Source organism: Strigops habroptila, chromosome 1 (assembly GCF_004027225.2).
Source record: "Strigops habroptila isolate Jane chromosome 1, bStrHab1.2.pri, whole genome shotgun sequence".
Taxonomy (NCBI): Eukaryota; Metazoa; Chordata; class Aves; order Psittaciformes; family Psittacidae; genus Strigops; species Strigops habroptila.
Window position 1 is genome coordinate 72842920 of NC_044277.2, and position 20997 is coordinate 72863916.

A 20997-nucleotide genomic window follows, 5' to 3' on the forward strand; every position below is an offset into this window, starting at 1 on the left:
GTTAATCACAGATGCTGGAACCTATGATTTATAATATGTCTCTAGGTCTGAGCAAATGCCATAAAAATTTAAAAGCTTGGGCGTGGAGTAAATAGGGGCATGACATTTAGTTTTGTGTTTCTGTATAGTTAAGGAAACTTGTAACAGCTTATATTGACCTGGCTCCCCAGTACGAGACATGGAGCTCCTGGAGCAAGTCCAGAGAAGGGCTACTAGAATGATTAAAGGTCTGGAGCACCTCTCATATGAGGAAAGACTGAGGGAGCCAGGCCTGTTCAGCCTAAAGAAGAGAAGGGCGAGATCTGATCAATGTGTGTAAGTATGTGAAGGGAGGGTGTCAAGAAGATGGGGCCAGACTCTTCTCGGTGGTGCCAGGCGACAGGACGAGAGGCAATGGGCATGAACTAAAACACAGGGAGCTCTACCTGAATAGAACTTAACTGTGAGAAAGAACTTAACTGTGAGGGTGATTGAGCATTGGAATAGGTCGCCCAGGGAAGTCGTGGAGCCTCTTTCCCTGGAGATACTCAAAGAGCTGCCTGGATGCAATCCTGAGCAATGTGCTCTAGGTGACCCTGCCTGAGCCGGGATGTTGGTCTGGATGACCTGTGGTGGTCCCTTCCAGCCTCAACCATTCTGTGATTCTGGTACCTGATCTTCTGTTTGCCAGTAAAATGAGGAAAATAAACCCATACCCTCAACGTTTATGAATCTACTATCTCAGATTTTTTCAGAGCGTGATTTGGGCAAAAGTTTTTTAAGTTAAGCTTATACATAAGCTATGAGGTTTTTTCCTCCTGCATGTTCGATATTTGCAATTCACAGTTCACATATGCCAATACTAAAGATGCATAGGAATGTTCTGCGCCTAGATATTCTTCTTCCAAAACTCCAACAGCTGCGCACATTCTTTGTCACATGCAGTCATTTATGTGAATGTTTGTGATAGTTTGCCTCTGTGATCATTTGTCGAGAATAAGCACCGAATGAAAGATAGATGTAATATCACCATTTATTTAGTGAAATGAGTACATATTTTGCATAATTTCATTAGGTCTTAATGGAAATATGCTAAGTTAATTTGGGACACACACATAGGATAAAGCAAGTCTGCTATGAAGTTGAGAATTATTAACATTCAGCGTTGCAAAAAGTAAAATCAAGGGTGGGACTCATCTCGCCTTAGAATACAGGCATGTACGGTGTAGCTGTTTATAAATGAAGGAAGCCACCTAAACTTGACTAACAGTTCATGCAAAGAAACAACCTTTTAAATATATGATTTATGTCACCCTAAAGCAAACGTCTAATGTAGGTAATACAAATACAGCTCTCAATATACTGATTTTTCTCCATTGACTACAGAAGCTGTGCAGGAGACAGACATCTAAGCTCCCATTACAGCCAATGGAAATTTTGTCAATACAAGCTGTGGAGACTAGAATGATTAATTTGACCAAACTCAGGAATATACAGTAGTAGGAGACAAATCACTCTGTTCTCCACAGCCTGTATTGACTAGATTTCTACAGACCATAGTGGAAATTCAGACACTGGACACACACATAAGCACTCACATTTGTAGACTTGTGAACTTAGGTGTGACAAATCTCACTTAAATGACACCCATAACACTACACAGTGCCACTTTTAGTGTCAATGTGACCTATCACCTGCTCTTTCACACTTAAACGCAAGACAGAAAAGAAACCTAGCTGACACAGTAAGCACTTCAAAGGTTGGCAGTTCCGTTAACCAGCAATATTTAAAGATGCAGTTGAAACTACAAGATGAAACTGAAAAAAGCCCTCAAATGTCTATGCAAGCTTCTTAACTTCAATTTAGGGTTTTTATTTAAGTCAACAATAGAAGTGAGTGTCAAGTTTTTCTTTTTCTCTTTTTTTTTTTTTTCCCCCAGAAAAAGAAAAAGAAACAAACAACCAGCATACAAGTAGAATCTCATTTTCATTTCAGCCAACCAGCCTCTGAAAACACCAGGTATGTTTTCACAGCTAGAGACATCCCTGCAATTGATCTTTGAGAGCTGTGCTACAGCACGGGGCTCTGAGCCAAGTTTCATTATATCTCTTCTTGGCTGCATTTCAAGTAACTCAGTAATCATTTTTCCCTTTTGCTCTTTCTTCCCCTCTTAATTTTGTTCTCAGGACCCACAGGGCTAACATTTTACAGTAATCCAACAAAACATGCAATGCAAGAAACATGAATCTGTGAAATCGCTGCCCTCTCCGCTAATCTAACTGCATTGAGGTCAGAAGGGAGAACAGTCTCAAGAAATGTGGGGTTTGTACAGTGACCCTTCCCATTTTCCCTTGCAGTGAATCCAAGTTCAAATACCCTGATAAAAGAATTGTCATACTGGAGGAAGTCCAGTTTGTCCACGACTACTAGTTCCTATAGTAATGTTTTCATTTTTACTCCAGGCAATTCCAGTACAACAGGAATTACTAATTTGTACTCCTATGAAGATCTCAAACTTTAGTAACACATTAACTTCTGTCAGTGTTGCCATGCGGCACTGAATACCACAGGCTAACTGCATGACAGTTACAAATGTGTAACATCTCCAGAGAGATGCTATTTAATTTAAACATATACTTCTTAAGTTTGAACTATATTCTACTAGCATGTATTTAAGAAAAACAAAGCTTCATCATTGTCTGACCATTCCTATGCGGTATACTGTTATGTGTAGGTGACTACCAGCTGGTGACTTACTGGGAAGTACAAACTATACTGAGGTTGATGGGAATGCTGGATTCCTTTAATTGAAGGCAGACACATGATGCACACAGATGCCTTACTGGATTCAGACTGCTGAATTGACAGGAATCCCTACCCAGGAGATTGTGGAAGGTTGCAGGGGCCAGTGCACGTGCTGCCAGCGGCTTCTGTGGAAGATGAGGAGGGAGTAAAGAAAGCAAAAAGGATGGGAGTACACACTTCCCAGCAGACAAGACAGCCATAGGAGCACAAGCAAGCCCAAAGACTTGCGGTATTTGATTTGATCTGCTCTGCTAAAGGGGACTAGGCTTGTTCATGCTGCTCGGAAACAGGCAGTGCTACACAGAACAGCACTTTCATCAGTTCCTCCTTCTCATGGAAACAAGCCCAAAAGCTCTGAATATCTGCTGAGGATTGTGTACTAAAAAAAGGTGACAATATTTACTGCTTCTAATTTTCTTATAAACCCCCAAAATTTCCAGGGCTTTCAAATGTTTACTCTTCATCTGCAGCTAATTTATTTTCCTACTTCTGATTTGCCATACTTTTTTTCTTTCTTTTTTCCTATGTAATAAAAAATAACTACATTCGCTAAAAGCAAGGAATTCTTATTCTAATGTCCCTCATTTCTGCACGGGTAGGAGAGAGACCAGCGGACTTAATGAGCCCACATCCACAGCAATTTCCGCAGAAAGGCAAGGACAAACATTTCCACTCAATGAAAATGTCAAGACAGGATACTATAGACTCTATAAAGTAAAACCTAGAGAGTTTTCCAGCAGCTTTGGTGAATATTTCTCATACAGAAAAAAAAGGCAAATTTTAAGCCCCTAAGGAATTAGTCAGGATATCTTCCATCTGGAGTTTTAACTACAAAATGATTTTATCTGATTAGCAAATTTAGTTAAAATACTATTTTTACTCACTCTCCATATTCTGTCTAAACACACATCAGCCGCACTTTTGACCTGTTTCTACAAGGCGACTTTGCTTTGTAATACGAGTCTTTACTGCTATTTCTCAAGTGTTCCTCCCCCTCTCCTACCCCCCACTCCCCTTTAGCAGAAGCTTAACTTATCTGCAACACTTTAAATTAGTAAATATTGCCATTGATTTCAGCGGACTGACCAGTAAGCACAGAGCTGCCTGACACATTAGCCATGCTATGATCACGGCTTTCATGGGCTAAAACAAATATAACCTAGACAAACATTTAGCTCTTAACGTACGAACAAATACTCTTAAACTGAACATGCATTCATATCTGCAGGTGAATTTACATCAGCTATACTCTGCTTTTTCTGAGTTTGCTTTCTCTTGAGTTATGCACTGGACTTCTACTGAAATCGCTGTTTTCTGAAAAGCTGTTTCAAAGTTTGACAGAGTGTTGGCTGCAGAAACTGAATACTGTATTTATGCCCCCTAAACATGTGAACGTGACGTGAATATGCACTTTTATAAAGACAAATGCATACAATGTGTAAACCAACTAATTCGAATTTTTACAAAGACTACACATATATTCATTTTACCTGTGAGCTGGGCCATTAAAGAAGTAAAATTTTAGGCTATTTATAAGCATTGATTAATTTAAATAAGAAAACCTGAGAAGCTGCTTATTGGTACTTCGGATGCAAAATCAAGATAAACATTTCTTAGGAGTTACTGCATGTGGAATATTTGCTCAGCCTGCCTAAACATACTGGGCCCACTTCTCAAAGGGACAGTTTCCATTTGGTGCAGATGTAGCTTCAGTGGTACAAAAGCGAAGCAGTGAACTAGAATTACTGCAAATACTGGTACTCCGTTGTCCTCACAGCTCAAAACTCTTCTACAAGCCGTTAGAGCCCTGAGGACACCATCAATGCCCTAATGTCCCCAACCATCCTCACCTGGGACCTCTAGCCACACCCCATGGTCCCAGGAGCTATATATAATCTATGTCTGCCAGGGACTGTCAATTTCTGCCTGAACTGTGCTGTTGGAGAAGTGCTGGACCTTGTCCCTGGCCCCCCATGGAGCCCCTTGGTCTAGACTTCAATGTGTGGACTGGCTTCTGGCCTTGGCCCTGTTGCTACAGACCTGCCAGTGACCACTGAACCTGATCCTAACCCTGGCCTGTGGCTTGGCTTCCCAGCTGGACCTCAGACCTGCCTCATGGCCATGGTATCGCCTATGACCTCGATTCTTTCTTGGATCTGGCCACAATCTCCAGGCTAGCCCTGCTCCCGTGCTGGGGATGGTGGGATGGGCCCTGTCTGGCAACTTTCCCAGGACATTCTGCTTTTTACAGCTCTGAAAAGATTCATCCGAGTACTTGGCTTGACACTGACGAAAATCCTGGCAAATAACTGATGCCTCATTCCTCTAGCTGCTTTACATATTATATGACAAACTTCCACATACCACGTCTTCTGGACATAAATTTGAAAATTATAGAAGTACCAGCACACATTATGGATAGTAAACAAAATCAGGGTAGAGGCAGGAAGGTCACCTGTGAGCAACCTAGTGAGTGAGAGGAAGGTGCAGGGCTCGTGAGGGTGAATGAATGGTGTTTCAAGGAGATAAGATACAGTGACAGAGGAACTACGAGAGAAAAAGGCATCCTGCCATAAACTCACAGGCACATACATCCCAGATTGCTGCTGAACTGGATGAAGAGAGAAAGGACAAGTAACCTGCAGGCTACAAAAGCAAAGCAACATAAGCCTGTTGTTCCTTCAGAACTGTTACACACGAAAAATCAATCCTTCTATGCTGCTCTCATTTCAACTCAGATTAAGTATCATTTACCATTGTCTTAATACTGGACCTTTTCTCCTATAATTATGGAAGTATTCATCATGGTTTTCCATATTTCTCTTAAAACTCTTACTGGACTTTTATTCCATGTTAAAATTAAGATGAACAATGACTCATGAACTACTAGCATTCATAGTCTATGGTTATGTAGACTATAACCAAGAAGTCTATCCAAACTAAACTCTTTTCTTCTATATTTAGTCTCACTGTGTCCTGCCCTGGACCGACCTCTCAGTTCAAGAAAATCAATAACTGTTATTCATGCTGGACGGACCTACATAACAGCAAATATAATCTAAATTTTGTGGTGATGGCTTTCTGGTCAGGCAACCTGTTTTCAGAATGCAATTTATGAAATAACAAAATGCTCCCCTCTGCAATGAAATGATAAATAATTATGGTTCTGAAACAGCTGGAAGTGTTCGCATGTTCTGTGATACTGATCCTTTACCTTTAGAGTTAGAAAAGACTAGGTCCCTGATGATCTGTTAATACATAAATGTATGATGCACCTCCCCTTCAATAGAATCTTATAATCAGACTTTATGTTTAATTAAATCCTTCACTGAAACTCATAATAAAGGTTACTGAATTTTGTTTTCATCCTACAGCAATATAGGATACTAAATCATCCATACAGAAATATTGAAGTAAGCTGCAAGTGCCTGTTGAGAGAAAATGTATTCACACACATCTCTTGGAACGGATGACAACAGTACTCCAAATTCTAACACCAGTCTTCTGCTATCTAGCTTTTTGGCATGCCTCAGAAAAGAATATAAGGCATCTAAGAGTTGCAGTTTATCTGAATATATTCTAGTTTGATTTAAAGCAATATTTAATTCCTGTTAAAATTCCTAACACACAAATTACAAAGTAGAGACATAGGGTGCATGCAAAATGAAATCAGAGGCCTGAACTTCACATTCTGAGCTAGTGACAAAAATACCCAGCCTGGTGCCAAAGCAGTAGATTGTGAAACCAAAATATGAGCTAACTTGATCTGCTGAGGGTTTTATATATATACGAAGCATTAAAAAAAAAAAAATAAATAACAAACTGAAACCTTGCTAAAAGATATTTGAGTTCAAGGTGTATTATATTTATTGAATATAAAACAAAACCCTTGAAACCTCCTTTCATGTTACATAGACACTTAATTCTTTTAAGACAGAAAAAAAAATAAACTCATAGCATCGGTAACATAGTGCTGTGACCTTACTGTATTTTCTCTGAATTCCAGGTCCTGAGGCTGGGTGAGTTACAATTCAAACACGATGCAATCAATTTTCAAGGAGAATCAATTTTCAGGGTCTCAAGGGACAGCAGCACATTGCTTCAGCACAATTCTCTGGCACTACCAGGAGCTCTCAGCTGGCTCAGGAGGGATGCAGCTAAGTGAAAGATGAAAGAACTGCTCCACACCTCCAGCCTTGTTAATGGAAATGCTGTTACTGTTCAGCAGTGGAGTTAAAGAAAGTGTGAAAGGAAAGGGAAGGGAAGGGAAGAGAAGAAGGCAGCAGGTAAAGGAGAAAATGTCCTGTGGAATACAGCTGAGCAGAAGAAATTAAAATAGACAGTAGAAAAAAGATAACTCACCTCTCCTCACGATTCTGTCCCACACAGACACGTCCTCCATGTCGAGGGGTTGGATTGCTGCAGGAACGCTGACGAACTTGAAAGCCTATTCCACATGTGGTACTACAAGGTGACCAAGAAGTCCATGGTGTCCAGCCTCCATTTCTGGTAGAATAAAAAGCTCAGGCTCTGTCATCTGTTATACATAGCGAATGGCTGATTAGGTGTGACTGATAGCAGAATCTGGCTATTAATATTTCTGTAGAAGTAATTAATACTGCATAATGTTCCATTTCTTAAAGAATATTTAACTAAAGGTGCTCTGATCCTTCCATATTCCATGCTTTGTAATCAGCAACTGCTAAAATGACCCATTTACACAACAAGTAAAGTACGGATATGAAGCTATTTATTTAGTTGCTTTTGATCACTTTATTCTGTGTAAACTCCATCTGCAAACTCCTGTATCAAAGTTCTGAAGATAAACTGTAATTACATATTGTTCCAATTATTATGTATGGGTCTTCTTTTCAGGGAGATTAAAATGTCAAGTTTTGCTAACTCTTCTGAAAGGAAAATGATTAAAGCCTGGAGAAAAGGAGGCTAAGGGGAGACCATATTGCGCTCTTACAACTACCTGAAAGGAGGCTGTAGTGGGCTAGGGGTCAATCTCTTCTCCCCAGTAACAAGTGACAGGACAAGAAGAAATGGCTTCAAGTTGTGGCAGGGGAGGTTTAGATTGGATATTAGGACAAATTTCTTCACTGAAACAGTTGTCAAGCACTGGAAAAGGCTGCCCAGGGAAGTGGTGGAGTCACCGTCCCTGAAGGTATTTAGAAGTATTTAAAGGACATGTAGAAGTGGCACTTAGGACATGTTTAGTGGTGGACTTGGCAGTATTAGGTTAACTGTTGGAGTTTATGATCTTAAAGGTCTTTTCCAACCTAAACGATTCTATGAGTTTAAAGGTAAAAGAGTTGTGTCAAATGTATTAGTTCACAATTTCAACATGATACTCTGATACGGTGCCAATACCTTATTTGTAACGCAACAAAAAGGTAACAGAATTCACATCCTGTACCCTGCATTTCTGAACTTTTGGAAAGGACACTCCTGTCCCTCCCCAGTATACCCTAGGGAAAATATACTAGACCAAACATCTCATATTCTGTCCTAAGCAAAAAAATGATGCACTTAGCAGTTCCCAAAACCTTTTGATCACTAGCTTGCAGTTTATGTATTGGTGGAAGAAAAAGAGAAATCAAGAAAAAATAAAACTAAATTATAATGAGTTCTTGAGGCTTCATCATAAAAGCAAAATAGTACACTGCTTGATTTTGAAATCACTTTTTTCTTTTAACAATGAAAACTAATTAAATCCAGTAATAAAAAATGATATAAGATTATTCAAGTAATTTATCACAAATATTACCAGTTTAAATTTCACATATCGATGTCTCGTTATTATAAGCGTTGACAACAAAGAAGAAAAGCTTTTGAAACAAATAATCAGCTATCACTGGTAACCCAGACAAAAAAAATAATATCTCTGTCAGTGCAATGCCTGACCCAAGCGGTAAAATGAACAAAGTATCTAGATCTCCACGAGTTCTGGGAATCAATTACTAATATAGCAGTGTTAACAGAAGTAGATTTTAAAATAGTAGTGTAATACTGCCAATGGTAGTATGTGAATTGAGGCCCAAATCATATTCCAAATTCCCTTCTAAACCTGACAGTCAATAGCTGTTTGATTGTTCAGTATCTCGCAGCATGCTTATCTTTTCTACCATTCTCCTGATGTAATGTTATACTGTTATGCTTTTAACAATTTCCCTAAAATTGACTATTTCCACTTACAGAGCTTGCAGTTATCTTGTGCAGAAGTTTTATTCACTACCATGATGTGCTTCTGATGTTAAAAATTAAAAGAAAAAAAAAAAAGCAGAGAGAAAAAGCAGAAAGAATCATTGAAAATAAGCAGAATGCACCATAATATAAGTTTCAACTTGCAATTAAAGTAACATGAAGTCCTAATGCAGATCAGAATACGTAGTGGTCTGAACCTCTCTGAAATGATTTATTCTTACTGGGAGTGGTCATGTGCCTGAAGAAGACAAAAGAGTGGCTACAGAGTGGCAGACAGACTGGTAATAGATCTAAATGTCCTGGTACAATCTGAAGATATAGAATAAAAAAATTTTGCCTGAGGCAGAATGGGGGAATACAACAGTGATATGAGACATCCTAAAAAGTCTTTTCCTTTTTTTCAGGAAAAAAGTTTCATGACTTACAGAACTGAAAAAAAGGATCAGACTTTGGATATTACCTAATGTCGATTCTTTTTTTTTTATTTTTTTTTTTTTTTTTTTGTGTATGAGCTTTTGTTAAAATTAGCTGAGGACAATATTGTCAGGTACACAGCATTTGAAATCACTGCATCTGGCTCGTTCTCTCTCCCACAAAGTTAGAAAGATACTTTCAAATGTCTCATTTGCTGTGGCCATTGCTATGAGCTCTTTCATGCACAGAAGAACAGGACCTGTGGGTTGCAGATCCAATTTCAAAGGGTAGGTTCTGTTCTGATTAAGTTAAAAACTTTTAAACCATAAACCATAGAACCTGAAATTGTTTTGTGTACCTGGAACAGTTGGCAATCTCCATGGTTGGTCCTTCACACAGCCAACCTCCACACTGAGGAGCAGGACTGTCACACAAACGTGTCCTACAAAGGCAGGAGCCAGCACTGGCACCATCAGTGTGGGTGCAAGGTTTCCATTGTGACCATGTTCCAAAATGCCCATCCACTGTCAGATTCCTCATCTAGAAACAAACACAACAGAAAGGCTTACCTGAGGCCTGACAGTTCCTTCATACAACCTCTTAATTCTGGAGGTACAGCCTTGAGCCAACAACAATAAAAGCCTCCACTGGAGGGGTATTCCTTCCAGAAAGCAAGCTCCCCCTATAATTTCTAGAGCTGCATAACTCCCACCACCTCCAACCAATCCGGGCCACTGAATGCCACCACTATAGCAACAACAATAATCACAACTGTTTGTTATATTTCATAACCATGCTTACCCACAGTGATTCAACAGAAAGTATAGTCTCGCTTTCTTGATTATTTTCTGATGACAGTATTCCCTATTTCCTAATATTTATGGGTGATTAGGAACCTGGATACTGACTGTAAACCAGCATGTGCAAGAATGTGTGAAAACCCAAATATAGATCAAAAGGAAGAGGCATCACAGGATAAGGAAGAAATAGAGAAGTTCTTCACTGTGAGGGTGGTGAGATACTGGAACAGGTTGCCCAGGAAAGCTGTGGCTGCCCCATCCCTGTTCAAGCAATCTGGTGTAGTGGAATGTGTCCCTGCCCATGGCAGGGTGTTTGGAACTGTGTGATCTTTAAGGTCCCTTCCAATCTAAACCATTCTGTGATTCTATAATAGTCCAGAGTAGCAAAATGTCCTGGATGTCCTGGATGAATCAAATTCAAATCTCCGTGATGAGTGTCTTCTTTTGACAATAGGTTTTTTAATCACATACCATGTAACACCACTTCATAAAAGTGAAATGTGGTTTAAAATATTACTCTCTCTCCTAAAACCACCTTCAAAAAGCAGCACCTAACTTCTATGCGATGAGAGAGTTTTCTCCCACTGAAGTAAATTCTCAAGACCCTTGGCTGGAAGGGTCAGACCATTCTCATCTTGACTGGAATGTTTTCATCATTCAGACATAACACATGTTCATAAGAAATCTTTACTATCCAGCTGAAACAAAATGGGCTAATAGAAATTGCAGCAGCCTCCATGGTTACTGGAACTTCTAAAGAAAATGGGACTGGGCACGGGGATTTCAGGTCTCTTAAGAAAGACAGGCTTTCATATTATTAATTCTTCTAGCAAGGTGTTAATCCTGAAAAATCTGTGATCATAAATGGAAATGATAGCCACTTTTTCACTTAAATGTTAAAGGATTTTCCTTTTGTGACATTTTTAAACTTTCAGTCAAAACAACAGTACTGACAAGTCACTCTTAGATAAAAATAAATACACGAGTTGTAGTCATGCATATTTTATCAAATGTGTAAGAATGTAACACTTCAACATTTGCTTATATATTGAAATAGGAACTACAATCATAGATTTTTGTGAATGATCTGAAATGGTGTGTCCCTTTGCTATTTTTAGTATTGTTTTAACAGTGGTGAGAGAAGTATACATTTCACTAATAATTTGAAGATACAAGAGATTCGATTACAGCACGAGACATGTTTCCACTGCCACGGTGGGTGCTGGCTGGTTCTTTCCACTGTGGTAAAGGTTCTATAATTTCACTATTAATTACCTCTCTTATAATTTATTTTTTCATAGATACAGCTTCTCCATAGAACAGCTATGTGTATATTCTGCCAGCTACAACTGACATTAACATAATTCATCATTTCAAAATTCTGCTGACAGCTGTTTATTGAAAATAACTCTCCAACCTTTGCTCATGCAGAGTAGACACTGTTGTTTTTCATAAAACAACAGGAAACACTTATTTCTTCTTAAGTGAGAAGTAAAACAATTCTCTCTTACACTGCTCGTCTAACACATACGTAGTCCATAAACTAGCAACGATATGTTCCCAATCTAGTAAAAATGTCTTTACTACTTTCTATTTCTATGCTGCACCAAAGCATCTTTATTGTTGCACCTACAATCATGAACTAAACCTACACTAGTCTATGGTTACCACAATTTATATTTAGTGGCAGGGAAAGGAGGACATACTAATGGCGGGTTTCTCTTCATTTTTTCCCACTGTAAAGATCACTGCAGGCTCTGCTGTTCCCCATGACTCACCATCTCTGTCTATGAATATCTCGCTTTCACAAATGACATCAAACAATTTTATCATTCATCATGTAAGAAAGCAAAAGGTACTGACGAGAGCCGTTTTTAGCCCTCACCAGAACCTGTGCCCATTAACCTTTCACCATATGACATGCCTCAAGGGGAAAATCATAATCAATCAGACAATATTGCTCTACTTTCTTGGCATGGCTACATTCTGCTTTCCATCCTTACCACCCTGTTTTTGCCACCCTTTCCCTTCTGCAGATACCTCTAGTCCCTTCTTCCTTCCTAATGTCCTCCAAATATCAATCATCTTCTCTGTCTTGAGCTTCTCCGCATCCCACCTTGTCTTCCTGATTTGTGCCTCTGCACTCTGCTTCAAGGCCACACCTTCAGTGACCCAGTCCTTAAATCTACCACAAGCTCTAGTTTGAGATTACTTTGTGTAGAATTCAATGGCTCTAGCGTATTTCCTGAAGCTGCTAACAAATTCAGGTAAGATATCATACTATATTCTTTCCTTGCAAGCAGCTGTAAAAATAAAGCCATTTCATGTTGCATACTTATGTGGAAACATCCCCCCCCCCCCCCCCCAATTTTGTTTAAAATTACTTTTACTTTCCTTGTAAAAGCTCTTTGATAATGTCAGACAGTGTATTTAAAGTGATTGATTGCAAGTGGTCCCAGTGGAAAATATTTTGGTAAAACAATGAACCTTCAGTACTACAAAAAATATTGGATGAATAATAGCGATATCTGACCAACTGGAAGAAGCTCAAAGTAGATACACATGCCATAGCATTAATTACTATCTATATTCATGCATAAATGGTGTACTCATGCCAACTGAAACAATAACCTAAAAACCAACTTGAGAATGAAATCAAAACAAGATCACACAGATCCTCAGCTACTCTCCTAGCCCCCTCCCTGCTCTACCACGACATGCCAATAAATATTCAGATAGATGAATAATTCCCTAGGAAATAATTTCTCAAGTACAATTGGTCACACTTGTACTTTTGGGCTAAACTAGTGTATAAACAGGCCTCTCTCTAATCCAAGTTTAGAAGAAACGCATGCATTAATGTGACACATTTTCTGTAGTGTTAAAAAGATTGGTGTAATTTTAATAAAAATTAAGACACTGGAACCAATTGGAACCAAACGAGGAAGGGTAGAAGGTTTCTAATATTCTGTTCTGCTCTGTTTGCAACATTATCATAAATGTGTACAGCAAATGCCAAGGATGCACATAGCTCAATTGCTTACAAAATAAAACTCATTACATCTTGGCTTATATATCCTGTGAATACAGCACATAAAAATGCTATAAAAACAAATATTTGAAAGCCTCACTAAGCAAAATTGTAATCGATTGCAGTTTGCCAGAATACAGTGTTATTTTAGAGGAAAGCTTCTATGAAGTTTACAAATTTGTCCAATAATATGTTACTCTGAGTTCAGAGGTAACAGACAGCAAAGTGGTAAAACCATGCTTTTCAATTTAGACAGTTAATTCTAAATTTTTCAGTTAATTCTAAATTTTTCCCTATAATATGCAATCTCAATCTGCTCAACTAAATCCCTTCATCTCTGATATGCAGTGTAAGTCTCACACTTGCAGATGAATTTCTGAACAATACTTTGGTGCTAGCCTGCTTTGACTAGACTGACATATCCTATGCAACTGCCATATAATAGATACTGAATAATTGTTTTTCCATTTGAATGGAACAGAATTGAATTCTGCTTTCTAAATCATTCCTCTCTCCCTCTCCACCCCCTTTTGGCCTCATGTTTTGTATGTATGAAAGAAAATAAGAGCTAACGCCAGAATTCAGACCAAGCAGTAGGCAGACTGCTCACGTGAATACCAACAAATCAACCCTTTCCAGTAATCTTTCCTGATACAGCAACTCAACTAGGACACCAGCAAACCCTCCACATAACCACATTTAGCCTGTGAGATTAACACAGTGAGATATGATACACTGCATATTATTGGGAATTAATACACTGTACAATGCATCTAGTTACTTGCCAATCAGAGAGCCAAGGACTGCACTAGCGACTGAATCCAGACTTTCTGTGAGACGACTATGTCTGTATTAGCAAATGGTATACATATAAACTGCAAATTTGAAAAATAAAACAGCTGGTGTTGAGGATTTGACACATACACCATACATATTTTGTGGGCTTTACTTTGGACTCACTCTAGCCGCAGATCAAAATCCTAGTAGTAGTTGGAGCACGTTTTTGGTTTAATTTAATCCAAAAGTAATGTGGTTTGTGTGCTTCAAGACTGCTTTGTACTATGAACCAAAGAATAGCAGATGGGAAAAATCAGAGTATTTGCCCCAAGGTTGCTCCTGATTTGAGCTAAAATGCTAATGCAGATGAATCCAGTGCAAGTCTGTTATTAGGCCATGATGTGAGAGCATGGGTGCAAGGTATAGGACAAGATACTGTTTAAAAAATTACTATTTAATGTCGAACATAGACAATCAGAACACAGGAGCTAGTTCTCAAGGACCTCATAATCAGTGTAGTGATTTGTATCCATGAGGCTGCTGCAACACATGTAAATATCACAAGTGAAAGCTGGAAGAACTTCATACTAATTTTGCACGTCTAGTTCACTAAACAAAGTCTAGCTTAAGAGAGAAGACTTTCAATAAGATGTTAAAAGGAGCTGTTAAACACATGGAGAATAGAACAATGATGTTTTATGAGCACAAATACATAGAAGCATGTGCTCCACTGTTGAGTGGGGACAAGTTCAAGAAATCCTTACTAGCAATGAAAGCAGAACTGAGTTGGAAAGCCTCTGTCCTCATGGCCAGAAGGCAGCAAAGACAAAGCAGCAAGGAGTTTCCACACGAAAGAGCTTAGTAGCTCAATGAAGATCCTTCTTAACCCTCTTTTAGTGCTCTCTGAAGTGAGGGAAAAGAATCAATATTAAAACAACACTGGAACCACATTAGAAAGGAGAGATGTAAATCAACTTTATTGTTTGGTTTTTATTATATAACATTTATTCAAAATTAGTATCTAAAGAGAAGTGCTAAGCCACTGTAAATATTAATACTGAGTTTATTATAATTATCACTCCAGTCATGTATGTGGGGGAGACTTAACTCATACGATTCACCCTTCAAATTCATGGACTTTGAAAGATGTTGTATGGCCTATCATACTAGCAACAATGATCCTAAAAAAGAAGATTATACCATGCAGAGAAAAACACATTTGCCTTTCTAGTCTTAGTGAACTTTTGCTTTCATTGTGGGAACACAGATGTTATAGGTAAAATACAACTACCCTTGGAAAGCACTATAAATAATTTTATCATATCGTATCAATCATTTGATAAGAAATAGAAAATAAATATCCTGTTAAAATGTGGTGGGAAGGCCGGAGAAAAATAGCATTAAATAAAGTTTTCTGAGCTTGACAAATCTATATAAGCTCATTTTCATGAAATTCACATGGAATCAAAAGTTTTAAGAGATAAATGAATGTATTTGGACTTACTGGACACACAGTAATGCTTTGCTCCCATTGACTCATGCTCAGGCTTTCTTCCAGCGTTGTACATTTCTTCATCACCATGTCCCAACCACAATAAGGGTCTTGGGATCCAATGCATGCACTGTGAACGAAAAACAACCAGAAAACATGAACATTTATCTTCAAGTGTACTGGCTAAAGATCTCTAAATAACTATATGGCATCTCTTCATATTTCACAGTCCTAAAACAGATAGTGAAATTTATCCCTGATGTGGTATGGCAGAGACGAAATGAAAAAATAGAAGATAAATGCATTTGAATGCCTACACAAAGTTAGGATTTCTTTCAAACATATACCTGAATTTCTGGCTGCATGCATGGTATGTCAATAAGACTGATTATTGTACTTAATTACTGGAGAATTACAGCAATTCATAAAAAGTGTATGTTGCTAGCTCCAGGTAAATATTTTAGGAGTTACAGTTCTTCGTCTTTTCTATCAGTTTTGGAGTTATAAATCAGATGACAATGTCTATTCTTTCAGAAAATCCTTTGATTTGTTTTCTGCACTATTACAGAATCCTCGGAAGTAAGTTTAGAGGGGTTCTGGTGGCTGCTATCATACCTCTTGCCCATCACATGCTGCTCTAGACACTCCCTCCTAGCGGCACATGAGAAGGAAAAAAGTTCAGAAAGAAGATAGCCCAGCTTCCTACAGACTCTACAGACATTTTGTACAATGCACAAAACTAGAAGTTCTTTTCACTATCAAATGGCAACTTTCTCTGCTATTGGTACGTCAAGCATTAACAGTTGAGGCAATAGGTCTGCAGCTTCATAGTAAAAGAAACATAAGAAAGGAGGTGGAAATCCCATCACATAGAATTCTTCTAACTTTTGTAAAAATACCTATAAATTATACATAAAAATGATAAAATCAAACATTTTGTCTGGATTATAAAAAATGCTAGACAGATCATTCTTGTTCAGCTCAAATCCATGTGGGTTACCATTTTCTTTTTAATTGCTGTTCACATCACCTTTCCTGTGAGAGGTTGAGAGAGCTGGGACTGTTCAGCCTGGAGAAGAAAAGGCTCAGAGGAGACCTCATCAATATGTACAAATACCTGAAGGAAGGTTGCAAAGAAGGTGGAGCCAGGGTCTTTTCAGTGGTACCCAGTGACAGGACCAGAGGCAGTGGGCACAAACTGAAATGCACGACTTTCCCTCTGAAGATCAGGAAAAACTTTTTCACTGTGAGGGTGACTGAGCACTGGCACAGGCTCCCCAGGGAGGCTGTGACATCTCCATCCTTGGGAGATACTCAAAAGCTGCCTGGATATGGTCCTGGTCAACTGCCTCTAGGTGACCCTGCTTGAGCAGGAGGTTGATCCGGATGACCTCCAGAGGCCCCTGCCAACCTCAGCCCTTTTGTGATTTTGTCCTCACAAATCCTGTGTTTTATTCATATTTCTATTTATGTCCAGCATTCCCCATGTAGTTCCACACTAACATCAGACAAAATGCAGACTTATTAATTCCCTAGTATGCAATTCCATAATATCATTACAGAGGGTTCTTAATGCTTATAAATTTTAAAGAATTGAATGTGGATTGCCAGAACTATGTGGAAGGATAGTTCCTATCTGCAAAATGGGCACAGAGCAAGAGACATAATAGTCAAAACTCCCTAGGTACCCTTCATTAGGTTGCCAGTTCAAAGACAAAGCTTTTGGTTTAAGGGATTCAGTGTTAAGAAGAGAGTTCCCACTGATGGCTCTTGCAACTGTGAGCACTTACTTAGCATTTCTGTAACTCAGGCTGCACATTTCCATTCAACTAGCTAGAAAGTGAGAAGGACAATTAATGGAAAATCATGGAAAGTTTTGTCTTAGTCTTCCAGTATTTGTAAGAAAAGATGTTCAATACTCTCCTTCAGAATATCTCTGAAAATGCACGTTTTATGAAAAAAAGAATACAAAACAAAATTAAAGGCTGACATAATGTGCATTTGGCAACATTAGCTGTGCTACTTTTCCAACTTCACTATTCCTTTACATTATGTGTTAATAGTTTTAAATGCAGTGATTATGCTTTTGATGCTTTTTATCAAAACATAAAATATTTTAGAAGCCAGTATGGTTTCATGTAGAACCACACTCCCTCCTTCCTTGCAGTAAGCTGATCCTTCTTCCATTCTGCTCTTAGATCCCATTTCCTCTTTTGCTTTTGTTTCCACATTACTTTCCACTCAGGCAAATTAAAATGGTTTGTACCTTTCATTACAAGTCACTTAGAAGTTACATGTAGCACATTAAAAGCTATTTCAACCATTCATATAACTTCCTGGTATCAGAACAGATCCAAGTTTCATGGAAGAAATAAAGTTTAGAAAATGCTGAAAAGTCCTTGCACTGCTGGGACAAAGCCTGTTCGATCACTCTGTAGACACTAAACAGGGCCATTTCAGTAAGCAACCAGGTCTGAAGAGCACTGCAGAAAGATAAAATGAGGTGAGTCTTCTCAGAATTTAGTTAAAAAAGTCCACTGAGCATATGAAAACTATGATTTTAAGAAGCTAATAACTCTAATCTCCTTCTACATTGGCAGTTCACATTTTTTACCAAACGTAAATGATAGGTAGTTGAGTGTCTCTCCTGCAAGGCATTCATTTGGCTGTGATGGTTCACTATGCCTACTGACAGTCATGCAACACTTAAAAAATGGATTTTGGCTGGCTAGTAACAGAACTGTAAGTCATTTCACTCTAAAGCAAACCAGCAATAGCAGGTCATTTTCTTCATCAATTTTATAATTATCACCAAGCAGGCTAGCAAACTGCTCTACTTTAGTTACATTTGAGATGATTTATTCAGACAGAAAATAGGGCAGAAATGAACACCATTCAGAGCAAAATATATGAAAAAAACATACAGTTTAAGACTAAAAAGAATGCATTGTGTGTTCTCCAAAGAACAAAAAATCCCTTTAAATTAAAAGCTATATCCTGATACCATTAATTTCAAAGAGATTTTAAAATCTCTTTTCAGGTGAAGAACATATTCCAATATCAGTATACTTTGTAAGTATTAAACAGGTATCCTTTTGAGCTGTAACATTTTTTTCAGAGAATATATAAACATAAGAGGTGCATCTTCAGAGACTGTTCAATGAAACATTTTTCTGCTTTTACCTATACACAGCATTTTGAAGAAGAGAGAATATTTCAGTCTCCTGATCCTTTCAATCGTTTCTGCTGAGATAGTCATGCCTACCTAGTTCCAATTATTGTCAGCTGTGATCCGGACACTGTATACCAGGAACTGAATTGGGGTTACTACCTTATTTCACAGAAGCCAGATCTCTCACTGCAAATTTGAACAGACAACTGAAGATAAAAGCCTGTCTCATGCTCCAAATGCACTGTTATTCATTTCTGAATGAATACATGAATCTGATAATAGACTTCTGTACAAAGGTACCTATCAGTGTTTTCATTACTACTGGTTTTGAAGATATATACATATGTATATGTCTGCAATGAAGAAAGGGGATCTAAAGATACAGATAAATGATGTAGAACATAAATGATAGGCATGCAATTTATAAAGTCGTAGGAGCTCAAACTAAGATGCATGTCAAATTCAGAATCCTGCTTAACCCTTGCCTGTACTGCTAAGAAAAATCAAAGCCTTTAATCATCTCAGTCAATCTGTGTGGACTACTGTTGCTTCCTCTTACTTGAATTTCTATAAGGCAATCAAAATCCATTTAGGTGTGATTCAATCTTGCAACATGCACTGACAATACTAGCCTTAAATTTACCAGCTCTTCCCCTCAAAGTCAGAATCAGGAATTTATGCATGATTTGTGTAGTAAAGTTATTTATAACGCACAATTCTCTGAATATTGGTGCTTCCAAGTAGCTCTACTTAGAACAAATGTGAGAGACAATTTTCAGAGCATGCTCTATACAAAAGAATGCAGGCTTGCCATTTGTTGTTAAGAAATAATATCTGAGGTCCCCATCCATGTCAATCAGCCAAGACAGAGTTTCCAGCCCTGTAGTTATGAGGCAGGAGCCTGGAAATGCTGGGACCTCCAGCTGCAGCTATGGTTTTCAAAGCCATTTTGATGGGCCGAAACTGGAGCTTGCAAATCTGTGGTTTGCAAATAGGCTCTGAAAATCTGAGCTACCTAAGTGTCAAGGCAACCTAAGAGCAACAGATTTGGGGATTTTCCCACAAGTTTATGCGTTGAACAGCAATAACAGTGATTGCCCAGGCTGGACACGTTTGCTTCCATATGGCACCCCCACGTCTTTAAAAGACCTGTGTGTCTTTAGCAGATAAAAATGTAAACAGGGTACACAACCACCATATCCTTTTAGTCAGCTATAACCTAGGTTGTTTTGAACTTAAATGTTGAGGTTAACTTTAGACTAGAAAATGAATCATTATAAAGATAGCAAGCCCCAATTTAGGATGTACAACTTGACTCCTTAAAAGTACTAACCAGGTAGCAGCCATCCCAACATTTCAAGGGCACTGTTACCTCTCATTCCAGAAGTAACTAGATACCTTCACTGGCCTGACAATGTATTACAAGGAGGAGATGGCCTTCAAATCCACTCAGTTTAGAGTCATAGAACTGGAGCACCCAAACTCCTGTCCTGGAATCCTGCCCACAGTTCACACTGTTGCATCAAGAATATTCTCCTTCTCCCCCTCTCCTTCCCTCTCCCTCTTTCTCACGTTCCAGTCAATAGAGGACTCCAACCTCAGATAACAATTTTCTGTAAAATTTCAAATAAATGTCTACAAAAAAGATTATAGAATATTATGAGAGCTGCAAATAATTCTCATGAGAAAATAACTGGTATGTAATGCAGAGCACTCTAAGCTGAGTTCCATAGGATATGTACTGGTCTGATTGAGTAGCAGTCCAGTATGCAATATGTTAAATTATTTTCAAAGAAAAAACCTTCCATATTTGCATGGGGGGTTTTGTTGGGGTTTTGTTTCTTGGTTTGTTTTCCCTTCTTTTTCTTTTTACCATCTAACTCCTTTAACTTCTGTTTCCAGACAATACACTTGCCAAGCATCAAATGACTAGTGAAATGACATCTTAGAAAGTGGGTTGCTTTAAACACGTCAGGTGATTTTCAAGAAAAGCTCAACAGTAACTACACTGAATTTAGAAATCCTCAGACTTTTCGGTATTTTTTAAAGCAAAGAAATTAATTACATCATGACAATGAAAACCACATGCCTGTTTTAAATTTTTATTTATTAACTCACTTCTTTGTTTAAAATAATATCCTAGTAATAAAATCTGAATTGCAAATACATAGTCAAGACCATCTGGTTTTCTTACAACTTTTCAAACTAAAAGACATTTTCTTTTTCCTCATAAGGCTACTTTAAGAAATACATTGGGAGCAGGTTGTAAAATTCTTATTTATCCAAATTCCTTCTTGTTGCCAAAAATGTGTGCTTT

At 38.2% G+C, this 20997-nt stretch overlaps 1 protein-coding gene across 9 annotated transcripts in view; it reads right to left on the reverse strand.

Moving 5' to 3' along the window:
* Positions 1-20997, reverse strand: part of SEMA5A (semaphorin 5A) — a 326650-nt gene that overhangs the window by 73443 nt on the left and 232210 nt on the right. For all 9 annotated transcript variants that reach the window (XM_030495666.1, XM_030495658.1, XM_030495648.1 and 6 more), the window contains 3 exons: positions 15521-15638; positions 9767-9948; positions 7147-7290 (listed from right to left, as the gene is read on the reverse strand). In XM_030495666.1, coding sequence (XP_030351526.1) covers positions 7147-7290; positions 9767-9948; positions 15521-15638 — 444 coding nt within the window. The remainder of the gene's footprint in view (positions 1-7146; positions 7291-9766; positions 9949-15520; positions 15639-20997) is intronic.